General features: G+C 40.3%; 1 protein-coding gene across 2 annotated transcripts; it reads left to right on the top strand.

The window, feature by feature from the left end:
- Positions 1-1,414: 1,414 nt before the first annotated feature.
- efemp1 (EGF containing fibulin extracellular matrix protein 1) lies at positions 1,415-19,962 on the top strand. Of its 2 annotated transcripts, none has more exons than XM_027024984.2 (11): positions 1,415-1,650; positions 2,280-2,367; positions 2,594-2,639; positions 2,752-2,991; positions 13,806-13,928; positions 14,469-14,588; positions 15,626-15,745; positions 16,090-16,209; positions 17,113-17,236; positions 17,456-17,648; positions 18,022-19,962. In XM_027024984.2, exons 2-11 carry the CDS (start codon positions 2,290-2,292, stop codon positions 18,181-18,183), a joined length of 1,326 nt encoding a protein of 441 aa, XP_026880785.1. In that variant the 5' UTR covers positions 1,415-1,650; positions 2,280-2,289; the 3' UTR covers positions 18,184-19,962. The 2 variants fall into 2 exon arrangements, with proteins under 2 accessions (XP_026880785.1, XP_026880786.1); XM_027024985.2 differs by having other exon boundaries at positions 1,415-1,640.
- The last annotated feature ends 2,077 nt before the right edge of the window (positions 19,963-22,039 follow it).

Genomic DNA, 22,039 nt, shown 5'->3' on the forward strand with positions numbered 1-22,039 from the left:
ATGGATGGATAAGAGGATGCTTAATATACATTGTGAACCTTATGCCTACAAACTGTTTCTAATAGTGTCAGGTGAGTCATTAAATTAGTCTTGAACTAAAAACAGACCAGAGTATGCACAGGCATTTTGGTCTCCACAGCTTCCCACAATATACAACAAAGCCATTAGCAAATTGAAATGTTGTGTGTTCTGTAACCTACATTTTATACAATCAACCGAAATGTCCAGATAGCATTTTCAATCCATGTACATTTGAATATTATAGGGTTATTAGCCATTCATTTCACGCAACGGCCCACAATGGTCTCGGCCATGTGTGACATATGGACGGTAGTTGCTTTCATATTTGCATATTCGTAAATCCTGTGTACCTGTACATGTTTGTGATAAATAGCTTTAGTAGTGTTTGATTAAAGTGCAATTTCTATTTTTTTTTTTTTTTTATTAAAGTCAACTTTTATTCACATTGATTATGAGGAAGCGGAAGGGTGAGCAAGAGGAAGGGTGGCAGTGACATTCTCCAGTTTTTTATGGTATCCTCAGAAAAAAGAAAAGTTGACAGCAGTAGGAAACAGAATTAGTCAGATGATAGAAGTATACAGTAGTACAAAAGAGTCAATGTTTCTTGGCATAATCAGAAAGGGCCAATAATCAATTCCTGAACAGTGGATGGTATTTTCCCTCACTGTGCAATATACATAGATTAAACTATTGGTGGATTTTAATTTTTTTTTTTAATTGTTATTAACTATTTGTGGATACTCTAAATGATCTGGACCGCAGATTAACCGAACGTCACATCTATGGTGAGCACAGAGGGCGAGAGGTCAGTAATGCGCCATGTGCGCTCCTACTCCCACACAACCGTAAACCGCTGCCATGCGCATTCTTTTAACCAAGCGCAAAGCCAAGAGAGGCAGATGTTCGTAAAACAAAACCATCTTGTAAACACTATGGATTTTATTATCTTGGTCCAAAATGTTGGATTTTTCCTCAGGTTGGGATGGATGTCAGCCACCTGCATTTGGCTGTAGAGATTTATTCATTTGCGAATATCAGACTGTTGAAGTGATGCGTCTTTGATATCTAACGCAAAAGGTTTATTTTGTTTCAAGCTTTGTTTCAGTGCATAGCTGTCGATCAAGGACTCTTGACAAACTGTTAACAAAACCCACTTTATCTGCAATCATTTGAAACTCAAGTCTAATAAGAGCTAATTTGTCAGTGATACACTCACGCTACTGGTTAATTAATTGTGGTTAATAACCTGAAGAGGGAGCCACATTCTAACTTGTATCACACACGCACACGCACACACACACGCACACGCACACACGCACGTACGCACGCGCACACACACACACACACACACACACACACACACACACACACACACACACACACACACACGAGCAATCCCGATAAAAATCGGCGATAGCTTACAGTACAACCTGTCCACTGTCCACGGCACCGCCCCCGTGCATTCCGCGAGGAACGCGCGCTCGCTATGATTACAGTAACACTATAGCTACTAAATCGTCCTCGCGCGTCTACAAATCTTCCCGTCGCTCTGCGTGCCTACACAGCGGGAAGCACTTCGTATTCAAGTCTGTTCACCGAACAATAAAGCAACGTTACAGGTAATGCCAGGTAGGTTACATTTCAGTAAAGTGATCGCTGTGAAAGTACATCCGCTCCAGGTGATGCAGCTATTTTTCTGACGCACTATCCATGACTGTAGGCTCTGAGGAAAAGTTTTTAAAAAAAAGAAAAACACTTTTAAAGTTTGAATTGTCTTATTTTCAAATGCTTCGCCTGACTTTATTTAGTGGAGGCTGGCGGTATTTTGATTCTTATGGATGCGTTTACACTACACGTGGCTCTATTTAATTCTTTTGTTGGACATTGTGATTTCATTTTAAAAGATGGCTCCCCGATCTTACATTTGAACTAAACCTAACTGATACGGCAAGCAATAATTAGTCTACTTCTTAATCTTACTGATCGGACTTGTCTTAACTGAGTTGGAATGGATAGCGGGAAACGTGATTCATAGAGAAAAAGAAGGGAAAAACGCCAGCCGCTGAAACGGAGGAGATCTGGTTGGAGCTGTGCCAAAGAAAATAGCGCTTCACCAGGGGGACGCGTTCACACTTGCTCAGCAGTTCCACAAGTGATGTAATAACTGGGTATTAAACGCTGTGGACCGTCATGAAAAGCATGGCCCCCTGGATTCCAGATCGGCTTTCGTTCACGCCTCCACCACGCTTGTTTCACAGAACAATCACGATGCTCGGAATCTCCGTGATAATTGCAGTGTGCGTCTGCGTCGTCGCCCAAGATCCAGAGGAGCCCGTCTCTTATACGGCAAGTGGTTTTATACAGCTATTAAAATAAATATTGTTATCGACAAGGCCGTTTTCCTAAATGAGCACTGTCTGCTTTTGGATGCCATAATCATGGAGCAACGTGGTGGGGTTTAGGAATTAACGTGTTATTTGCCGCAGAATAAGCGTTTATTTGTTGATAGAGATCCAAGTACTTCAAACACGTCGAAGCTTGCAAGTAATGGCGAACATTCTCTTATCGACAGTGCACAGATGGCTATGAATATGATCCAGTCAGACAAGCGTGCAAAGGTATGAAATGGCATCAGCATCCCTAGATTGTGACCAACTCCATAAGTCTGTTAGAAATTTATTTCAAAATCATTGCACTAGTTCAAGTATCCTCTCTGCTGTCTTTCAACAGACATCGACGAGTGCGTTATTGTCACTGACGCCTGCAAGGGTGGAATGCAGTGCTATAACCATTTTGGCGGCTATCTCTGCCTCCCCCCAAACGCGCAAATCTATGTCAGTAGCGGAGACGATCAGTCACAGCAATCTGAGGAGCAAAATTCCCCCAACCCTCCGGTACGGCCCACGGTGCGGCCACGGCGGCCCATGGCCTGCAGTCCTGGTTTCACCCTCGACGAGCAGAGCTGCAGAGGTAGGTGCGCGTCATGTCCACATATGACAATCATAACTAAGTCAATGACAGCGGGATATAGCCTAAAGGTAAGGAAGAGATATGATGGAAAGATTTACAATCGCGTGCAGGACATTAAGCGGGTACCCCTTCTGCATAACACATACCGGCCCCCCTCAATAAAAAGAAAGGAACACATCACCACAAGGGACACATGGGCACGTACACAGAGACGAGTCCCTGCAGCTATACAAATGAGCAATTTTGATTAGTACCTCTCTCCTCATATAGTAACTAAGAATAAGTGGCCTGGTTGAATAGGTTGATTTAAAAAAAAAAAAAATTATATATATATATATATAATATTATTTATGAAATATGTTTTGATAATTTATTCCATCCACTTTTTGTTACACCTTCTCTGTAGGGTTACATGTTCCTGACTGCACACCACTGAATTTCAAAATGAATGAGAAATAACAAAATGCAGAATATTACAGTATAGTGGTATATTTATTTCATCTGTAGGCAATACTGTGAACTGTAGTTGAACCCATGGTTACCCATAGTCATTAGGTCTACCATAACCAGGTTGAAGTACTGTAATCTGTGAACACCGATGTAATTGTAATTTGCAGACTGCATTGTAACTACTATAGTCAGTGCTGTAACTGTGTAGTCATTGCTTTGTACTCTGTAATGTAATCTGTTGTGGATTACCTGAATGTGCATAAATACTTTTAGTCAGATGGACTGACACTATGACACTATGACAATAGTGACTATGACAATAGTGTCACTGTTGAAGGTATCTCTATAAGACCTGAACAAAGGCTTGGCTCCTAATGCTGTAAGAATTTATCACTGCCTCTTAAAAAACAAAATACTTTAACTGGCAGCAAGTGGGTGTCTTCGGTGTAGCCATCAATAATCTGTTACCACACAGCATGGCAGAGAGTATACTATGAGAGTTCACTCATGTAACTCATATCATCAGTAAGGGCTTCATTCAGGAGTTCGAAAAGGAGGATAACAGGTCTAAGATAATGGAGCAACAAAAGGAAGCAGGGATTTAAAGCAACCACACTCACCCTGTTGACCCTGACTGCCCAGTGATGTTTTATCTGTCAACTTGTGAGAACCAGTGAGAAAGCAGTGAGAAATGACCCCTGCTGTATCCGCTGGCTGCAGTCAGAGCCTACTAACTCCTGTGTTACACTTTCACTGCAATTGGCTGCATTTGGCTTGGAATGTTTTTGGCTTGGATTCAGTATCCTTTGGAAAACATGCCCATTACTTCTTGTTTTGGATGTTCAGGGGACATAAGGGATGGGTGTAGCCAACATTGTATTACTGTTCTTCAGATATGGAATTTTAATGGTTTCATTTATGCTATTTTTTCCTCTTATTTGCTTCACTGAAGATTTTTCGTGTGTGTGTGTGTGTGTGTGTGATACAAGTTAGAATGTGGCTCCCTCTTCAGGTTATTAAGCACAATTAATTAACCAGTACGTGCGAAATGCTTGAAACACTCAAAACCTTCTTTGCACAAAGCTGCGTGAATCCCTGTGAAGACATTGAATTGTATGGATGGCGCACGCTCGGCCTCTGCCCCATCTCCTTGGAAAGATGGAAGGCATGGAACGTCCCACAGATGTGGAACGATGCAGCGCGGGACTTGATCCCGAACAGTTCCGTCTGAAGCCACTGTAAAGCTGATGTCAGTTCAGGTCAAATGAGGGCCATGATGGATGATGTATCTGGCATGTTCTTTTTGCTGCTGTGGTCTGTGGTCACCCATTTGTGCTTTGCCGGTTTATTTTAGTCATAAGTCAGCACCTCGGTGGGCTCTGGGACTCTCTTTGATTGCATACAGATGAAGAAGCTTTGCAATCTAATAGCACAGTGGCATTGCTCACAGTAATGGAGAAAGAAAGGATGTGGAGAGAGTGCGTGTGTGTGTGTGCATGTATGGATGTGTGCGTGCGTGCATCTGATTGTTTGTGTACATGTGTGTGTGTATATGTTGGTTAACTCTTGCTAAGTCGAAAGCTGACTTGATGTCTTTGAATGAGTCAGCAAGCTCCCTGTTCTCCTGATTTTATGATGCCCCATTTCTGCTGCATGGAAGAGCCAGGGTAAACCCAGCTCCTGCCTTTCAACTCATTACTCAGACTTATAATAACAGTCAGTACAAAACAAAAAAATCTGCAAGATTATTTTCTGATGTGAATGTTAGGAAAAGACGGTGCTCTAATATTAGCCACAAGTGAACAGGTCTGTTGTAATCCATGCTAGAAATATCCAAAAAGGAATTAAGGAGGAAGATTTTTGACAGTGGTATTAGCTGTTTGCTAGCTTTGCTGGCTTTCAGATAGTGGAGCTATAAGGTGCTAACACATACAGAATGAACAGTATTCCTATTCCTTATTAATATATCTTTCAAATACTGCATGAAAACACTGACTACAATCACATTCACCACATGCCTGACCCTACTAAAACCAATAATAGGGTATTGGTTTGAAAAGAAAGAATAAAAGATTACAATTTTTACTCATATTTCTTTGTTAAATGCATTTCAGGTAACTGACCAGCTCCCATTTCAAAATGTATTCATGTGTAATATTATATCTAGCATTTATCTTAAGGGAAACCTCAACTCAGAGCATTGCTTTTGTAATTACATGTTCCGTACAGGTTGGTAATGTTCCTTTTTAATAGCCTGTTCATTTCATTTTGTGGCTAGTTCGGCCTCCACAAGAACTGCCTTTCCAGTGGTGTTCAGTTTCTTAATTGGTGAGAGAGGAAGCTTCATGTATTCATTAGCCAACATGTTGAACAGCTCTTGGAATGGGGTGAGACAGGGGTGGGCTTAGTCAGATTTGTAAGAGTTACGGCTTAAGATGTGTATCCACTCAAGGAAAAATAACAGCTACTGGTGTGACTGTCTAAGGTGCAAGTATTTATCCTGAAATGTTGATTTAGGGCTTATTCCTCCCATTCAGGTTTATGGGGCTTATAAATCATGAATGGATTTCAAGTAGACAAACTACATGGGAACACTGGACCTAATTATCAGGAGAAAACGAATAGCTGATTATGTGTTCCTTGGAAAGCCAAGTCTTTGGAAATCTAAACACACCAAAAAAAGGTTTATTGCTCCTTTAGGAATACCTATGTTGAGTATCTGTGTTTATCTACATTATGTTATCATATTTTATTAAGTTGTGTCCTGTATTTAGTGTAATGAATGTAATGCATTCAACTACAACACAGTAGTCCAGATTATATCGAACTGTCTGAAAAATTCTGTGTAATTGCATTTGTGTCTCATAAAGCATTTAGTAATAATCATATATTTCTGAGCTGTAATGTGTAGAAGGCACAATGGCAATACTTGCTGAAACGCATTTTTTGTCACAGCTAGCAAACCAGCAGAGAGCCTTGTCTTTGATTTCCAAGGGAATTTGTCTTAATCAGGATTTTGTTTCCTTTGGAGGTACTTTCTCATCTGTTGTTAGTGCTTAATAGGCTTTAAATTGTGCTTTGCAGCCTGGGGCACAGACATGCAGTCTGTTTATCAAAAAATCCATTAATGAAGAAACCCCAGGGCATTAAATAATGCTTCGCTTACTCATCACTTATATTTTGCTTAAATGTCAGAAGCAACATGAACTCTCTTATCCTTTCGTTCACCATATCACTGTATGTTTCTGCATATGGCAGCTATAGCAATTGCACTTGCTCTTTCCACGACCTGCTGGAAAAAGGACATCAGAGATGCATGTAAATGGTCCCTTTTTAGTGCACTTGCTTGTCCCCCTGGTTCAGCCATGGTGAGGTCGGTACCGGCGAGAAAAATGAACATTACTGTTCAGAACTTGAATCGGTCAGTTTCGCTGATGATGCATGGAACCTTTCATCATATTTATTTATAAACTGCCTAGGCTGACGCAGCATAAGGTCATGTATTTATGGTAAGAGGAGCCTGGAAATGAGCTAAATTAGTTCCAACTACTGTATGTCTGTTGTGTTCGTTATATATAGTGTATTTTGAGTGAAATAAAATTGCATGGTTTTGATCAAGTAGCTACAGCCAGTGGACAGCCATTCTCACTAGGAACCAAGAAGGGTCTCAGGAACACAACTCAAAGAGCAGTGTGGTGGAATTTGGTGGAATCTTATATGCACAAAAAAAAAGAACACTTGGGGGAAAGAGCAATGTCCAGTTCTTTATCTGCCTTAGCTCTCAAGCCAAGTCCTACCTTCCTATTGGACTGAAGAGGCTACTTCTTAAAGTGCTCTTACTTCTCCCCTTACTGGATACATCTAAATCCCTAACGAATGGGCGGAGGGGCTATTTAATTGGTGGGGGGTGCAAAGTTGTGTCTGTGCCTGTGGACATAACAACTGCATCACCTTCAGCTCTGCCTAGCCCGTCGTTCATAGTAGTTTCCACGCGGCTTTCATGCATGATGTGCAAATTGCTATCCTCAATTTCCTAATGGAATTATATCAAATCCAGATGTCACTGCAGATGACAGGTCTTTGGCTTGTCTATCAGGCTAACTAAGAATGCCTATATCCTAACAAATCACTGTGTAGTGGATTTTAGTTTTGTAGTATCAAACTATCCCATGTAACATAACTGAAGTTTTGTAACTGTGAGAGCAATGGCATACTTTTTAAGATATTTGTTCCCGAGGGCAGTCCTCAGACATTTCTCGGCATTGACTTGGGGTTAGCAAGTTCCATTTCATTGTTCATCCTCTTCTGAGTCTTTTGAGTCATGGTGCTCCAGCCTGGTTTAAAGTGAATTATATCAGTGAGCTTTGTAGTTTATGCTTCCAGAGGCGAATGTAAGAAAAAATGCTAATTTGCTGGTTCTGATGTCGGTGTGAGACTTATAACCTTGTTTTTCACAGTTAAAAGTCTCAAAGTTTTGGTTTGCCCTTTCTCAGGAATTCTCAGTTCCACTTTTCTGAGATCTCACATAATCTTGAGAGAAAGTGATGACCATTTAAGTCACTGGTTGTGCTTTTGCCATAACAAACACAAATTAGCTATTTATGAGCATGAAGTACCATACTGTGTTCTCACTAGAGATGCAATACTCATGAACAACTTGCTCTGGAATGTTGGAAGGTGTTTTTTTTTCCGTTTGCGCATTATTATGGAAGAAATGACTCACCTCTAAGATAGGCATCAGATCAGTTCATAATCGGGAAGAATGTTGCAGTCATGACCAGAAACAGATCACTAAGAATATGGTTGTTAAATTTCAGGCATCTCAAAGCTGCAATGAGAATCTTCTCCAACATTGGTTTTGTAGTATGTCTTGATGGTTAAGGTTTTATTTTAACTAAGTTGGCTGTAGATGATCAAAAAAGCACAAGGGCGTCAATGATTCATTAGAGAACTGCATTGCATTTTGAGTCCAAGTGGTAAAGGATCTTATGTCCCCAAAATAGTGAGCTAATTGTTCGAGGAAATTCCTTCAGATCAGATGTCAGCAATGTTTACATATCTCTCAGATATGTAATTTTGAAAGTATTATTGGAGAGATGAAGCTGATAGCTGAATGCTAGAACTACTTTCAGGCACAGTAGAACACTGTATTTTACAGTGATATAACTGCAGCTGTCATTTTCACATGAGTTTTTCATTCAAAACCAAACTCCCTTAGAAAAAATGGTGCCATCTGAAAATATGAATGTTCTGAACCTCCTGTTTAAACTGGTGTTTCTGTACATTGTCCTTGTTCCTTGGCTTTCTGTTGTGTAGTACTGCATATTTGGCACACAGCATTTAGCCTGGCCTGAGGAATGGTGGAAAGAGCAAGACCAAGGAGATGAGCAAGGCACTGCGTGGAAGCGTGCAATGTTGTTGTTATTATTGGACTGTATTTGCTGGACTCCAGCTGCTTCCTGCCCCGTAGGTGAGGAATTGTTGTTCTTTCTGTTCTCCGTGCTATGCCAGAGTCATCCGGCCAATTAAACCAACAGATCTGGCATCAGGTCAAAAGAACCATCCGGGATGCCATACTCCTTTATCTAGGTCCTCCATGCTGGAAGAATTAAAGGATTGCCTAGCAACTGTATAGGAACTGCACTATAGCATATATACTGCTGAGTGACAGAAGACAGATTGGTATTGTATTAGGCAGAACTTCATCACCAGGTCATCTTGTTTTTAAGAACGTCAACCACCTGCTTTTAGCATTTTTACCAATTGTCGACATTTAGTGTGATTAAACTGAAGTTTGACTATAATTTCAGCATGGCTACCAACAGCTGGCAGATCAAAGGAAAATATTTATTTTGAATAGTCATTTTAATCTACTGTCAAGGCCTGGATTCTCCGAGTAGATATGGGGCAGTAAGGTTGACCCATCGTTCACACTGATCACACTGCTTTATCCTGCATTGCTATGCTAGTACCATGAGTGTAGTCATGAACAGAGCATTGCTTTTATCCTCAAAGTATGAACAGGTTCTGGAGGTCTTCTTTTTTCTGGCACTGTTTTACAGTTTTAAAGTCTGTTGCATCAAAGGTGGCAGGTCTTGATTCCTCATGTTTCTCAGCGTTAATGTGGATGGGTTGTGTTATTGCAAGCTTGTGTTCTGGGTTGCTGCAAATTCCTGGGTGTAGTTTAGCAGAGGTTGACCTGTGCAAGGCTTTAAGGTTTGTTATTAGATCCATTCATCTCATGCAAAGATTATGTAATATTCTCTCCCTGGCTGGCATTGTAATAGGACCAGAAAATCATCACTGTTCTTTGCCTATTATGTTGTCTAACAAGTATGATTTTAATATTTTCCTAACAGAAATTTAATTCTGGAGCTGTCCTGAAAAAAACTGGGTGTGATGTCATACCTTTGAAGAAGCTGCCAATAGAATCATCATCAATCATCAAAGAGAATTTCAAGAAGTGAATTAATCACTTTATAGTTCTTGTATGGCTTGCCAGCATGATACGTATCTTTCTTTCTTGAGACCCAAATGGAACCAAACTCCATTTGGCTGATGGAAGGCAGTTATGTCCGAACTGCTCGCCTAGACTGATCAAGCATCAAAGCACCCCTGACTTCCACTGCCCCAGGAATGGTCAACTGAGCATAGATTATTTGGAAGGTTAATTCCTCCTGTCCATCTGAGATGCTTTGGAGCAGATTCGAGACATGAACTGCAGTTTTCACCCTGAAACTGATCTGCAGTGCTTCATTGCTGAAGTGAAAACCACTAAAAGGCCAATAAAATAAAGGTCCTAGGACATGATCTCTTTTAGTTGATCCTGCTTGTACTGTATCATCTATGGCTTCCTGGTAACTACAGCAGCTATATCTATTTTGTACTGTAATGTGTTAAATAACTGTTAAAGATGTTTAAGGTCCTTGTGAATGTATTCCCTTAAGGGCCATATAAATCTGATGTTGTGAAATTTAATGGCTTGTTAACTTCAAACACTTCCCCTGCTGATGATTTTTTTGTTTCTTTAGGGGTTTACACCATTTAAGAAATGGAACCAAACAGCATTACTGTTCAATGAGATGACTCAAGTAGTGTTTTGGATGAGTTCCCACTTTCCATTACAATGGCTGAGTGAAAACACAAACCGGCCCCCAGTGTGGCGATTACAACAAGTTCAATCATGTCAGTGAAAATCTGGTAGGGGAAAAAAAGAACATTACATGTGAGTTATAGCCAAACAACTGCTGGCATAAGACTTGGAGTTTCATTGGGAAAGAACACGGGGCAGCTAGATGTCCTCTCAGCTTCACTGTCATTCAAGTACATTATAAACAGATGTGTTTAAAACTATGGCAGTGATTCCAAACTGCCTATACTCTGATGCTGTTTCCTTTCTGGTGTGGATAATCAAAAATTCCAAGAGATTGATTTATGAAAACATATATAGAAATACAATGGATTATTTAAGTCTTATTATGCCCTATATTGTACAATAGCAGCAACATATAGAGAGTTTAACTAAATTGCCTGATGGTCCTAACCTTTGGTCTTCCGCATGGGTCGTGATTGTGCAGTACGCAGTATTTTTTAAGATTTATTTGCTACTATAACCATTGTCAATGTAACAAGTCACTGGTGTATAGGAGATGTAAAATGGCATGTTCATGCATGCTATGAGTTTAGAAGGACTGGGTATGTCTGACTTTCCTGCAAATCCTGACAGCTGAACTTCAGGTGAGGTCATTATGGCCCCCAACAGCAGGAGTATCCCTTGAAGCTGAGTGTAGAGGGATTTAAGATAGATTCAGGAGAGTTTGATGAAAGGTAGATGTCTCAAGTACCAACCTGACTGACTTAACTACTGGTGCCTGCTTTGGCTAGTCTTATTTAGGGATGCTTCTTTTGTAGTTCAATTGCTGTCAGTGCTCATTTTTACCCCAACATCACTTGGAATCCACTTAAGGGAGCAATTTTGGTGGGTGGGGTAATCTTTTAAAAAGGGTTTCATGCCAGAAAGATAGGTTGAACCAGCTGCTGAATGACTGGAGAGTAAGAGCGAGAGAAAGTTTATAGAGTTTATATGTAATTTAAAAATGTGAATTGATGAAATGAGGTAGAAAAAAGGCATTAAAGAACAGGAAAGAAACAAAATGAGAGGGGTAATGCTCATCACTTTTTCCACAAACATTTTGTGGGGTTTGCTCATTTTAGCTGAGTGCTACACTCCCCTACTCTTCCCCCTCCCCAGTTTTGGTGGCTGAATGGTAGGTCAAGCCAGGTTTGGGAGGTGGAAGCGGAATGGGGACCAACTGGGGTTCCCAACTTTGTTTACTCAGACTTAAGACTCCAGGTGGGGCTGGTGGCCAACATGACATCACTCTCACATACACTGTGTGTGTGTGCATGTGTTTGTGTGTGTATGTGTGTGTGTGTGTGTGTGTGTGTGTGTGTGTGTGTGTGTGTTTGTGTGTTACACAGATCACATTGCCATGATGTGTGTGCCTTACCACAGATACAGGAGACATGACAGTTATATAGTTGGTTTAAGGTACAGCATTAAAAAAGTCCTAATATAGTCTTAATTTATGGTCCTGATTTTCAGTAATGTGCCATGGAGTTATTTCAGAAAAAGCAAAAGGTTAATAGACCCATTTGTTGTCTATTTGCAATGCAGGGTGGGTAACCACAGACCACCCAAAATCTGTTATGTACTCAAAAGTAGATTGATCATGTGTAGGATTGTGAAAATCCTTTATATAATACCTGTTGCGGTTCAAAGCAGCAGTTGTAATAAAAGTCAGAAAGATAGTGGGGAGACAAATTGAAAAAGTATAAACTTATTTTAAAACATCCCTTCATCCCTCAGCACACAAGTTGAGAAAGGTTAACAAGTTACCAGTTGTTTAGCTTCCACAATTTTGAGTTTACCATCTAAATCTGTTCTCATTTCAGTAAACTATATAAATGTAAATATTTTCATTTGATTTAAATAATTAAATTAGTACTATTTATGTCTGACTTGTGGTAATAGTAAATTAGCTATCAAATCAGTGATGGAGGACTCACTGGAATAGTCACTCAGATGGCATAAACTGGCAGTAGAATTTTGTCGAAGCTTAGCAAGTGGGTATATATTGTTTTTAATGTGGAATGGAATCAGGTCATTATAATCACTTTTGCTAAGCATGCACTCACCATTTTGTGTATGATTTTTTGGCATAGTTGAGTGATTCCCTCCAATGGTATCAAGGCAATATTTTGTATTTGACAGTTGTAATGATGTAGTGCAATGCTAGAACACACCCGACTTGACTTATTAGTAAATTAATTAGCCCATCATGCGTTAGACTAGGGTAAATGATATCATGTGCACTGGAAAATTTCTCTTAAGACCAAAATTGGACAAGATTGCATTAGTGGGCATCATGTGGACATGAGGTCTACACCATACATTGATTGTTAAGCATTAGCGCAGTATTAGCATTTGCTATACTGATATTGCAGAAGATTATCATATGCAAACAAGCCCTCTAACAGTTTATGTATATGTGTGTGTGTGTGTGTGTGTGAGAGAGAGAGAGAGAGAGAGAGAGAGAGAGAGAGAGAGTGTGTGTGTGTGTGTGTCTGTGTGTCTGAGTGTGTGTGTGTGTGTGTGTGAGAGGGAGAGAGAGAGAGTGTGTGTGTGTGTGTGTGTGTGTGTGTGTGTGTGTGTGTCTGAGAGTGTGTGTGTGTGTTGTGTTGTTTTCTGAGCATGATGAGTAGTTGTGGGCATTTTGGATGACTGTTCTCTGGGTAAGAATCAAGATTTGATGAGTCATGGCAGGATTTTATAAGTGTATAGCACCAGTAATCATGGAAGTAAGGGATGGACCGACAAGCACAGAATGGAATGTTTTGCGAAATTAGTTATATTATAAGTTAATTACTTATATTCTAAGTGTCCTGCCAGTGAAACCATGGTAGCTTAATATACATATTAATCTTTTTGGCAGTTGTTGTCAGCGAATTACTTTTATTAAATGATGTAATTGAATTACCATTCTGTAATGTTTAGACAATGGGAGTTATACAGGTGGTTTAAGGCACAGCAGTAAAAAAAAAAGTCCTAATAAAGACTTTTTGGTCCCGATTTTCAGTAATGTGCCATGTGGAGTTATTAAGTTTCCATCTTTGTGTCATATATTGCCTGATGATCCAAAGAACTGTTTACAAGACACTTCCAATAGGGAAAAAAACATAAGCATATTGCCTATACTTGAAAACCTATACTAATGTTATATTTTTACTGTCTGTGGCAATAAGCTTAGTTATACTGAACAGCATCCCCATGCCTTTGACCTCCTACTTTAATCTGTTTGCAGACATAGATGAGTGCACTATGGGAAGACACACTTGCAGCCAAGACCAGATTTGTTACAACACCCGAGGCTCCTTCCTCTGCCACTGTCAGCCAGGATACCAGAAGAGCAGTGACCGATGTGTGGGTGAGACACCTGCTCGCTCTTACATCTCGCATTAATCATCTGCCTGCTACAAAGTCAACACAAATTTTTCTTTGTTAATACCTGATTTAACACCTATTTAACAAGCCCTTGATTAATTTAGTTTTTGTAATTAATTGTATTCATTGGTCACTCATTTACTAAACAGTCACAAACATACAATTTAGGCTTGAAGTGTTATAATGAGAACAATTATAACTGATTTAAGATTATTGCCATAATAGATTTTTTTTTATCTTGGACAGTTTGTGTCAATGTATATAATTAATCTACATATCCAATATTAGGATAAAGGATAGCATGGGTCAGCATACATGTTATGTAAAAATGTTTAGATAATTATTTCTTTGGACAGGCCTAGACAGTTGTACCGAAGAGACAAATTGGCTGCAAGGTCTTGTTCTTTGTGTGTGCATGCACGCACACTTGTAAGTATGTGTGTGGGTGTGGGTGTGCACGTACGTGTGTGTGCGCGCGTGCATGTGTGCATGCATGTGTGTGTGCATGTGTGTATGTTTACAGACAGAGATGAGTGCCTCCTATCGCACTACTGCATGCACAGATGTGTGAACACACCTGGCTCATACTACTGTGAGTGTAACAGTGGCTACCAACTTGCTAGCAACAACCACAGCTGTGTGGGTGAGTAATCCAGCCCGGTGCATCCTCTTCTGCTCTTGTGTACACAGTGTGCCTGTGTGTGTGTGTGTGTGTGTGTGTTGTGTGTGTGTTTGGAAGAATTCGAGAGTGAGAGAATACTTCTCCTCTAGAAGGAATAAGAATACCCTTAGTCTCAGCTGAATCTGTCCCATAATGGCTTTTGTTTACGCTTTCAGGACATCCGCTAAAGACTCAAAGGCAGTTTTTTTTCCCTCATACCCAGCCCATTCAAGTGAGTGGAGGAAGAAAAACAGAAGTGTTAAAAAGAGATTGTGCTCAGCTTATATGTATGGGCTATTGTTCCTCAAAACCGTGCTCATTGTTTTGGGTTCATACCCATCTTCTGTCTGCGGGTGCATACTGTTAATCAGAGGAGAGTGAGTCTAATGTAGACTCTTTTTTGCTAAATAATTTTGCTAATTGAATCCTGAATTTTTTAATAAAATGCAAAGAATCCTAATGATCTTTTAGTGTCCCAAAGCTGTACAGCATGCATCTAAACTACATTTACCTGTTGTCTTGTACATTTCTGTGGTCATATGAGCTTGAGAATTCTGTAGGTGTTGACCTCACTTCTCTGTAATGTGTGTGCATTCCAAAAGTAATTTCCAGAGTTTTTTAACAATATATTATCTGTTGAATTTACTATGATGTTTCACTTTCTTTGATAAGTAGAAGCACTATAGCAAGCGAATCTGGAATCTTCTCACCAGCAGTAGAACACTTTAGCTGGCTTACAGAAATTATGTACTGAATCTTTGAAGAATTTCTTTGAACCTAAGGAGAGTCTTGGAATAGCTCGAAAAACATTAATATATTGTCTTAAAAGAAGTGTTAGAAATGTAAGTGTAGGACGTGTAAGTTATTTTTGAGGAATTATACCAGAAAAAAATAATACTGGGTTGCTGTTGAAGTTCCACTGTTCTAATTAATAATCGTTCATCACCTCGTTCCCACTGTATTTATGTTGGAGGCTAAACAGCATCTGACCGTGTGCCCTGACTGCTGTTCTCTTTCAGACGTGAACGAGTGTCAGGTCAGTCAACCGTGCCAGCACCAGTGCTACAACCTAATGGGCTCGTTCATTTGCCAGTGTAACCAGGGCTATGAGCTGGCTCCAGACTCAGTCTCCTGTGTGGGTAGGTACAGGTGTGGTACCTCTGTACCAAACCTGGCTAAAGTTAGCATTAGCTCCAGATGAGCACTCGCTTAGCATAGGTGTTCTGCCCATCCACAACCAAGTAATAGCTAGAATAAACCAAGGGTTTTGCTTTCATGGTGAGGTATTTAGTATCTGGCCCTGTAAAGGAATACAAAGCTGACTGCAAGTCTGTTTTTGCTTTGGTGCAAGATGTGTTTAGCGCAATCGTTAATGCTGGAAACTCTTATGATGCAGTGGTGACTTGGCAGTGTGTGAGCGTATATGTCGTGGCAGATGCAGTGTCTGTTGTGAATGGATTTCCTTTCTCCCATTGGCATCCAGACATTGATGAATGCGCCTTCTCGACCTACATGTGCCAGTATGCGTGCATCAACAGCCCAGGCGAATATTCCTGTACCTGTCCCGAAGGATACCAGCTCCATGGAACAAGAATGTGTCAAGGTACATTCTCCTCCTCCTCATCCAGTTAGAAATACACCTCACCACGCTTCCACACCCCCTCCCCGCCCCATTCGGATCTGTATCAAACTGGATGCCTCAATTTCACAAGAGATATATAACGGAATATGGGCTCGCCACACTTGACCACACTATCATGGAAAGAATGCAAGAACCCGAGCATGAAAAAACAGGACTTCAGTGTTTGCCCCCGCAAAAGTTCCCTTTTCAGAGATTTATATTTGTTAGACCTTTTTCTTCTAGGTGTTTCAAATGGACAACTGTGTTGTTTTTTTCCTTCTCCCCCATGTTGGGGTGAATGAGTTGGAGGGAGAGAGAGGGTACTCTGATGGATCTTTCCTGCCACTGTGTCAGAAATAGCTCCCCTCAGTTTCAAGGGCTCTTTGATGGTGCAGAACTCTTTGGTGTGGGTGGGTATGTGTGTGTGTATGTGTGGGTGAGTGTCTTCATGCTGAATAAACTCCATTCTTGCCTGAGCTACAGGGTAAGGGATGTCCCATGTTTTGCAGGATTCCCTTTTTACAGTAACAGAGGGGCCAGGGTATTGAATCTTAATACTGTATGGGATGGTTTGCCAGACATGGATTAAGGCTAATCCCGGATTTAATGCAGTTTTTCAATGGTGAATCACCACTGCCACTGCCATGTAGTACAAGCCTGGGAAACCATCCTTGTATGAAATTTGTTTTCCATAGGGATTTGGGAATTATGAACACTTGCACTACAACTGTATTAAATGCCTACAAGAATATAAACCTCCTTGATATGTGACTCCTCTGTTCTAATCTTACTGTAGTTACAGCATCGACCTCTGATACAGGAACAAAATGCTGAGTACGAAGAGTTTGAAGAGTTCACTCCTCTCCATTCCCTATGTTCTTACAGACATAAACGAGTGTGAAACAGGCCATGAATGTAGAGAGGAGGAGATGTGCTGGAACTATTTCGGAGGCTACCGTTGCTACCCCCTCAACCCTTGCCAGGAGCCTTATACTCGCACATCCGAAAAGTAAGTCCACCTGGCCGTGATCTCAAAAGCAGCTGTTTCTTCAAAATGCAAATGTTTTTGTGCGCCACATTGACCGGCTCTTGCGGCACCCTTGACACCAAACCGAACGGAAAAGGTTGCTGTCGACCTTTGTACTGTTATCTTACCCTTTGGAATGGCTTGCAGCCGGCCATTTTAAATGTGTGAAAAATGGTCAAATGTGTTCTTCCTTCCTTCCAGTCGGTGCGTGTGCCAGTCCACCAGTGTGTGTCGGGGCCTGCCGCAATCGGTTGTTTACAAGTATATGAGCATTCACTCGGAACGCGCAATACCGGCAGACATCTTCCAGATCCAAGCCACCAACATCTATCCTAACACGCACAACACCTTCAGGATCAGAGCTGGCAATGAGGGGGGAGAGTTCTTCTTAAGGGTGAGTAATAACTAAGAAGTAGTGTGTATAATATATATGCTGGTAATATGGTATTGTTATAAAACAGCTTATTTCAGACTCAAGTCATTAAAGAGTTGTCTTGTGAAAAACTAATAAATGTTCTATGGTCCTACAACAGTCATAAATAATTATATGTGATCTGATGTACATTATATTAAATTATGATGCAGTAATATTAATGATTTAAACTGACAGTTTGCATAATGATGCAGATATGCCATAAAATATACAAAGGACAATGGTATCAGTGTTTGCTTTTGCTTTTAAACTAACTGTCAACATTGTCTTCATTCAAACTTAACTGTGGGAGCACCGAATTATCCCTTTATATTGACCATATTACCTTTTCCAGCGTTCCAGTAATGTCAGTGCGATGTTGGTGTTGATCAAGTCCCTAGTGGGCCCTCTAGAGCTAATTGTCGACTTAGAGATGATCACTTACCACACCGTCACAAACTATCGCACCAGCTCCTTATTACGTCTGACCATCGTCGTGGGACCCTACACCTTCTAACAGCCACCAGCACTGCTGCTTTACATCTTTAAACCTATCCAGTATGCTAACATTCTAGCTACCTACTGCGATAATGGCGAAATATTATGGACTGCTTTCTCGGTGGGGGGTGTTGAGAGTCTTACTGTTCATTTTCAGTGTTAATGCAGAAGTCTGCAGTTCTCACACCCCAACCCCTCCTCTTCATCTTCATTTGAAAACACCCAAAATAAGTGACTTCATACTGAAGGCCTCCACAACCATCTAGCAGTTAATCAAAAGCATTGTGGGACTTCACCTTACCAAAAAGTCTTCAAAACTTGCTTACATCCATAGCAGTGATGATGATCCATGAGCTGTAGAATACTGAGACAATATAAGTTGAGTCTCATTGTTAAAGAATAGCTTCAGGGATAGATTAATGCTGAGTTTAAACCTACTAGCTGGTACTGGCAGTAAGGTATAGCAGCTGCCTCCAGTCATACAGGAGTTATATATGGCTAATATGGCTAAAATACTCAGGTTAAAATTACTTTTAACCTTTTTATACATTTGTTTTTAATCTATAGAAATAAAAACACTATCAGATTTTTGGACTAATAATTTATAAGTCACTGTCATCCGAGTCATAGTGTAGGATGTTCACATAGTTATGTTGCAGCCATTGACCTCATAGCCCACATAACTGGTTAATTCACATGAAAATATTGGCACCAGGAAGTGAGTCCGTTGTATTTTAATGTGTTTTGAGCTAAAAGTTGGAAATGGACAAATGACAAATGAATAGCTAATCTATAGCCATTAGCTATATTTTTTATTTCACTTTATTTTACTTGTAGCTCTCTGGGCATAACAGTATTTTTAATGCCCCCTCTTACCCAGTCACTGTTCCTTTCAGTATTGACTAAGGCATTGGAATGAATAAGGTGAAGTCATGTTCAATCTGGCAACAAAATGTTATGCATGTTCAGAGGTGTTTTCAAATTGGTGAGAGCATTCATGGCGTCAATTGTTAGGGTTAGGGTTAGGTGGGGCTGTTTGTATGGCTGGATTCTGCCACTTTAATAAATCCAGATTAGATTCTTTTTCATTCTGAATGCGCCTCTGTAACGAGTCTCAGTGGCAGATGGGTAACACAGGGCCAAAGCCAAAATAAATACAGCCAGAAAATGATGGCATTGCCAACAGTCTGGCAGAACTTATGAGTGTTTCTCACAAATGGACCCAGTGGGCTAATGCAATGGAAGGGGTTTGATCATCTACATTGGTTTCAGTGGCTTTACTATGCCTGTGTTCCTAGTCCAAGATATAAAACACTACCAAATATCAATCCTAGTACTCTGAACATGTATTGATGGATTCAGTATAGTGCAGTCATGATCCATGCAAAAGCAAGCAGTTTGTTGTCTTGTAGCTCTGTTATAGCCCTTTGTTCGTACAGCACTGATGACGTGGAATTAGCCACTTCAGTTCTGTGTTTGTTTTAAAGCTCAACTTAGCCACTGGGCTTACGACAATGGGGTTTTTCTTTAATTATTACTACTGTAGAGTAGCCTACATGTAGTTAAACTTCTACAGTCTAACATGCAGTGCCTTATATATAAATTCAGTAGTAACTGCAACAGCCTGCTCCGTTTCTGTATATTCTCAGTACCAGTCAGTTTTTAAAAAAGCCCTATGCCGTTAAGAGTCTTCTGACATTCTCTATTTAAAACTGGTTTCATACATAATCATGAATGTTTTGTACTCTGATGCAGAAGAGAATTGTTGTAAAGAAATAAAGGTTATATTTAAGATTCACATTGAGTAGTATTTATTTTTGCTCATATGGTTAAAAGGAATATTAAAAAGTGAAAGTTAGTGTCTGTCCGTATTCATTTATTGTTAGCCATGATAGCATTATTGCTTTATTTATTTTAAATTCTTACTTCGGTTGTGCTTAGGCTAAGCATCACATCAGACAGAGAATTGGGTGTCATTTGCATTGCTAACGTGCTCAAGCTGTTTATGCACTGAAAATGTCTGATGCCACATGTTTTGGCACGTTATTGCAATGGCAGCCAAATCATCATGTATGGGCAGTATTAAAGGTAGACTCTAAGAGAAAGGAAGAAAAAATGTCCTTGGGGCATTTTCTCTCTTTTTTGGAGATTGCTAGGACCCTTTTGTAGAATAATTTCCACAAAATTGAACCTTCTGCAAGTAATAAAAAGCTTCTTTTGTAGCTCCTAAGGGTTCAGGCTTTGAAGTGTAACAGTGTTAGTCAGGCTTTTCCACCTGGGATCTGGGTCCAGAACAAATCCATTTCCACTCCACTTGATTCCAAAGTGAAGTTCCAGTGGATTCAGATCCACCTTATGCTGACTGAACTCAATCTCCTTAAAACATCTTATAAAGTTCTTTAGCAGTTTATGAACCCTGTACCACAGAGACTAGAAAGTCTATAAAGGGATCAGTCGAATCAGAAAAGTTTCTTTTGAATTGTTTTACCCTTGAGCAATGAGTAAAAGGAAAAATGAATGCAGTAGACAGTTATGAGTCAAAGCAGAAGGTCTGGGAGAAATGTAAGGCAAATGGCTATGGCATCACATTATTGACAGCGGGTGGTTCACAAGTCATGTCAGAGCTACAGCACTCCAGATGAACTACAATACATAAAATACAGACAACAACAATGCAGGTCTTTGAAATGTTCTTGGAAAAGGGTGGTGGTGGTTTGTGCTACTGTTAGCCAGAAGGTTATGGGCGTCAGCCTCAGAAGGAATATCTAAATACTTGGCGATGTCCTGAGGAACATTGGTGAGGTTATTCATCAGCTGTGAAAGCTTTATAAGGAAGTATCTTTTTTATTTATTTATGTCTTTTTTATCAGTGCTTAGTGAAGAAGAATTGCTCATTTCCACAGAGGGTTCTTGGCCCCAGGTTTGTGGAAAGCATGTCACTGCAGTTCATTGTTTTCCCTGCTCACACTATATATGTGTTAAATGAGAACATCAGATTCAGCTGATTATCTGATTATAAGTCCATCTGTAGTATCAAGGGTATTATCAGTAATTAGCAAATTAGTTAGGACAGTGTAATTTACACCTAACCCTCCCCAGATTGGAATCAAGAGGTGCTACAGGTATTTATCTCAGTCCTACACACCACTTGAGTTAAGTTCCTTTGTTGCTAAAATGTTTGTTAATTAAATCAGATAGCCTTGTTTAAATCAGGACAAGAGTTTCTATGGCCCTTCATTGGCTTGGTATCCAGATTTTGAGAGCTACTTTATTAAATTGTTTTATTATCCCCCTCTAAATGTGCTGTGCATTGCCTCACACTCTTTAACAGCCACTGAAATCCCATTAGCACGCAGTTATCTTACTCCAAGTAAACATCCATGTAAATATCTCGCTGTTCCATGTCATCACTACTGCCTTACTCAGAAACCCCCTGGGTGCACAAAAATCTAGCTAGTATTCATGGCAAAGAGACACTATCTGCTGGGTGCAGTGGACAGAGCCAGTTCCCACCCTGTCAGGCTGCATGAGATGTGATCCTCTAAACTCCATTCCCTGGTTCTGCTGGCTAGTCAGTTGTCTGGTGCCCCTTAGACTGGGCCTTTGCTATGGTACATTGTGGGAGAATGGGAGAGTTCTTAACCCTGATTCAGTTCCAGTCAGAGCCAAAAGGCAATAAATAGTGGGTCAGGAGGGAAGGGCTGGTTGAGTCAAAGGCATGAGTGATATACTCAGAAGCACACAGTGTTGTGCTGTGCTGAGCTGAGTGGGATCAGCTCATGCCTGACATGCCTAAAACAGCTATGGCTAGGGGATATGTAGTTCATTACACCTTCACTACTCTCCACCCATCTCAGCATTTGTTTCTGAGCTCT

This window comes from Electrophorus electricus, chromosome 9 (genome assembly GCF_013358815.1).
Source record: "Electrophorus electricus isolate fEleEle1 chromosome 9, fEleEle1.pri, whole genome shotgun sequence".
In the NCBI taxonomy this organism is placed as follows: domain Eukaryota; kingdom Metazoa; phylum Chordata; class Actinopteri; order Gymnotiformes; family Gymnotidae; genus Electrophorus; species Electrophorus electricus.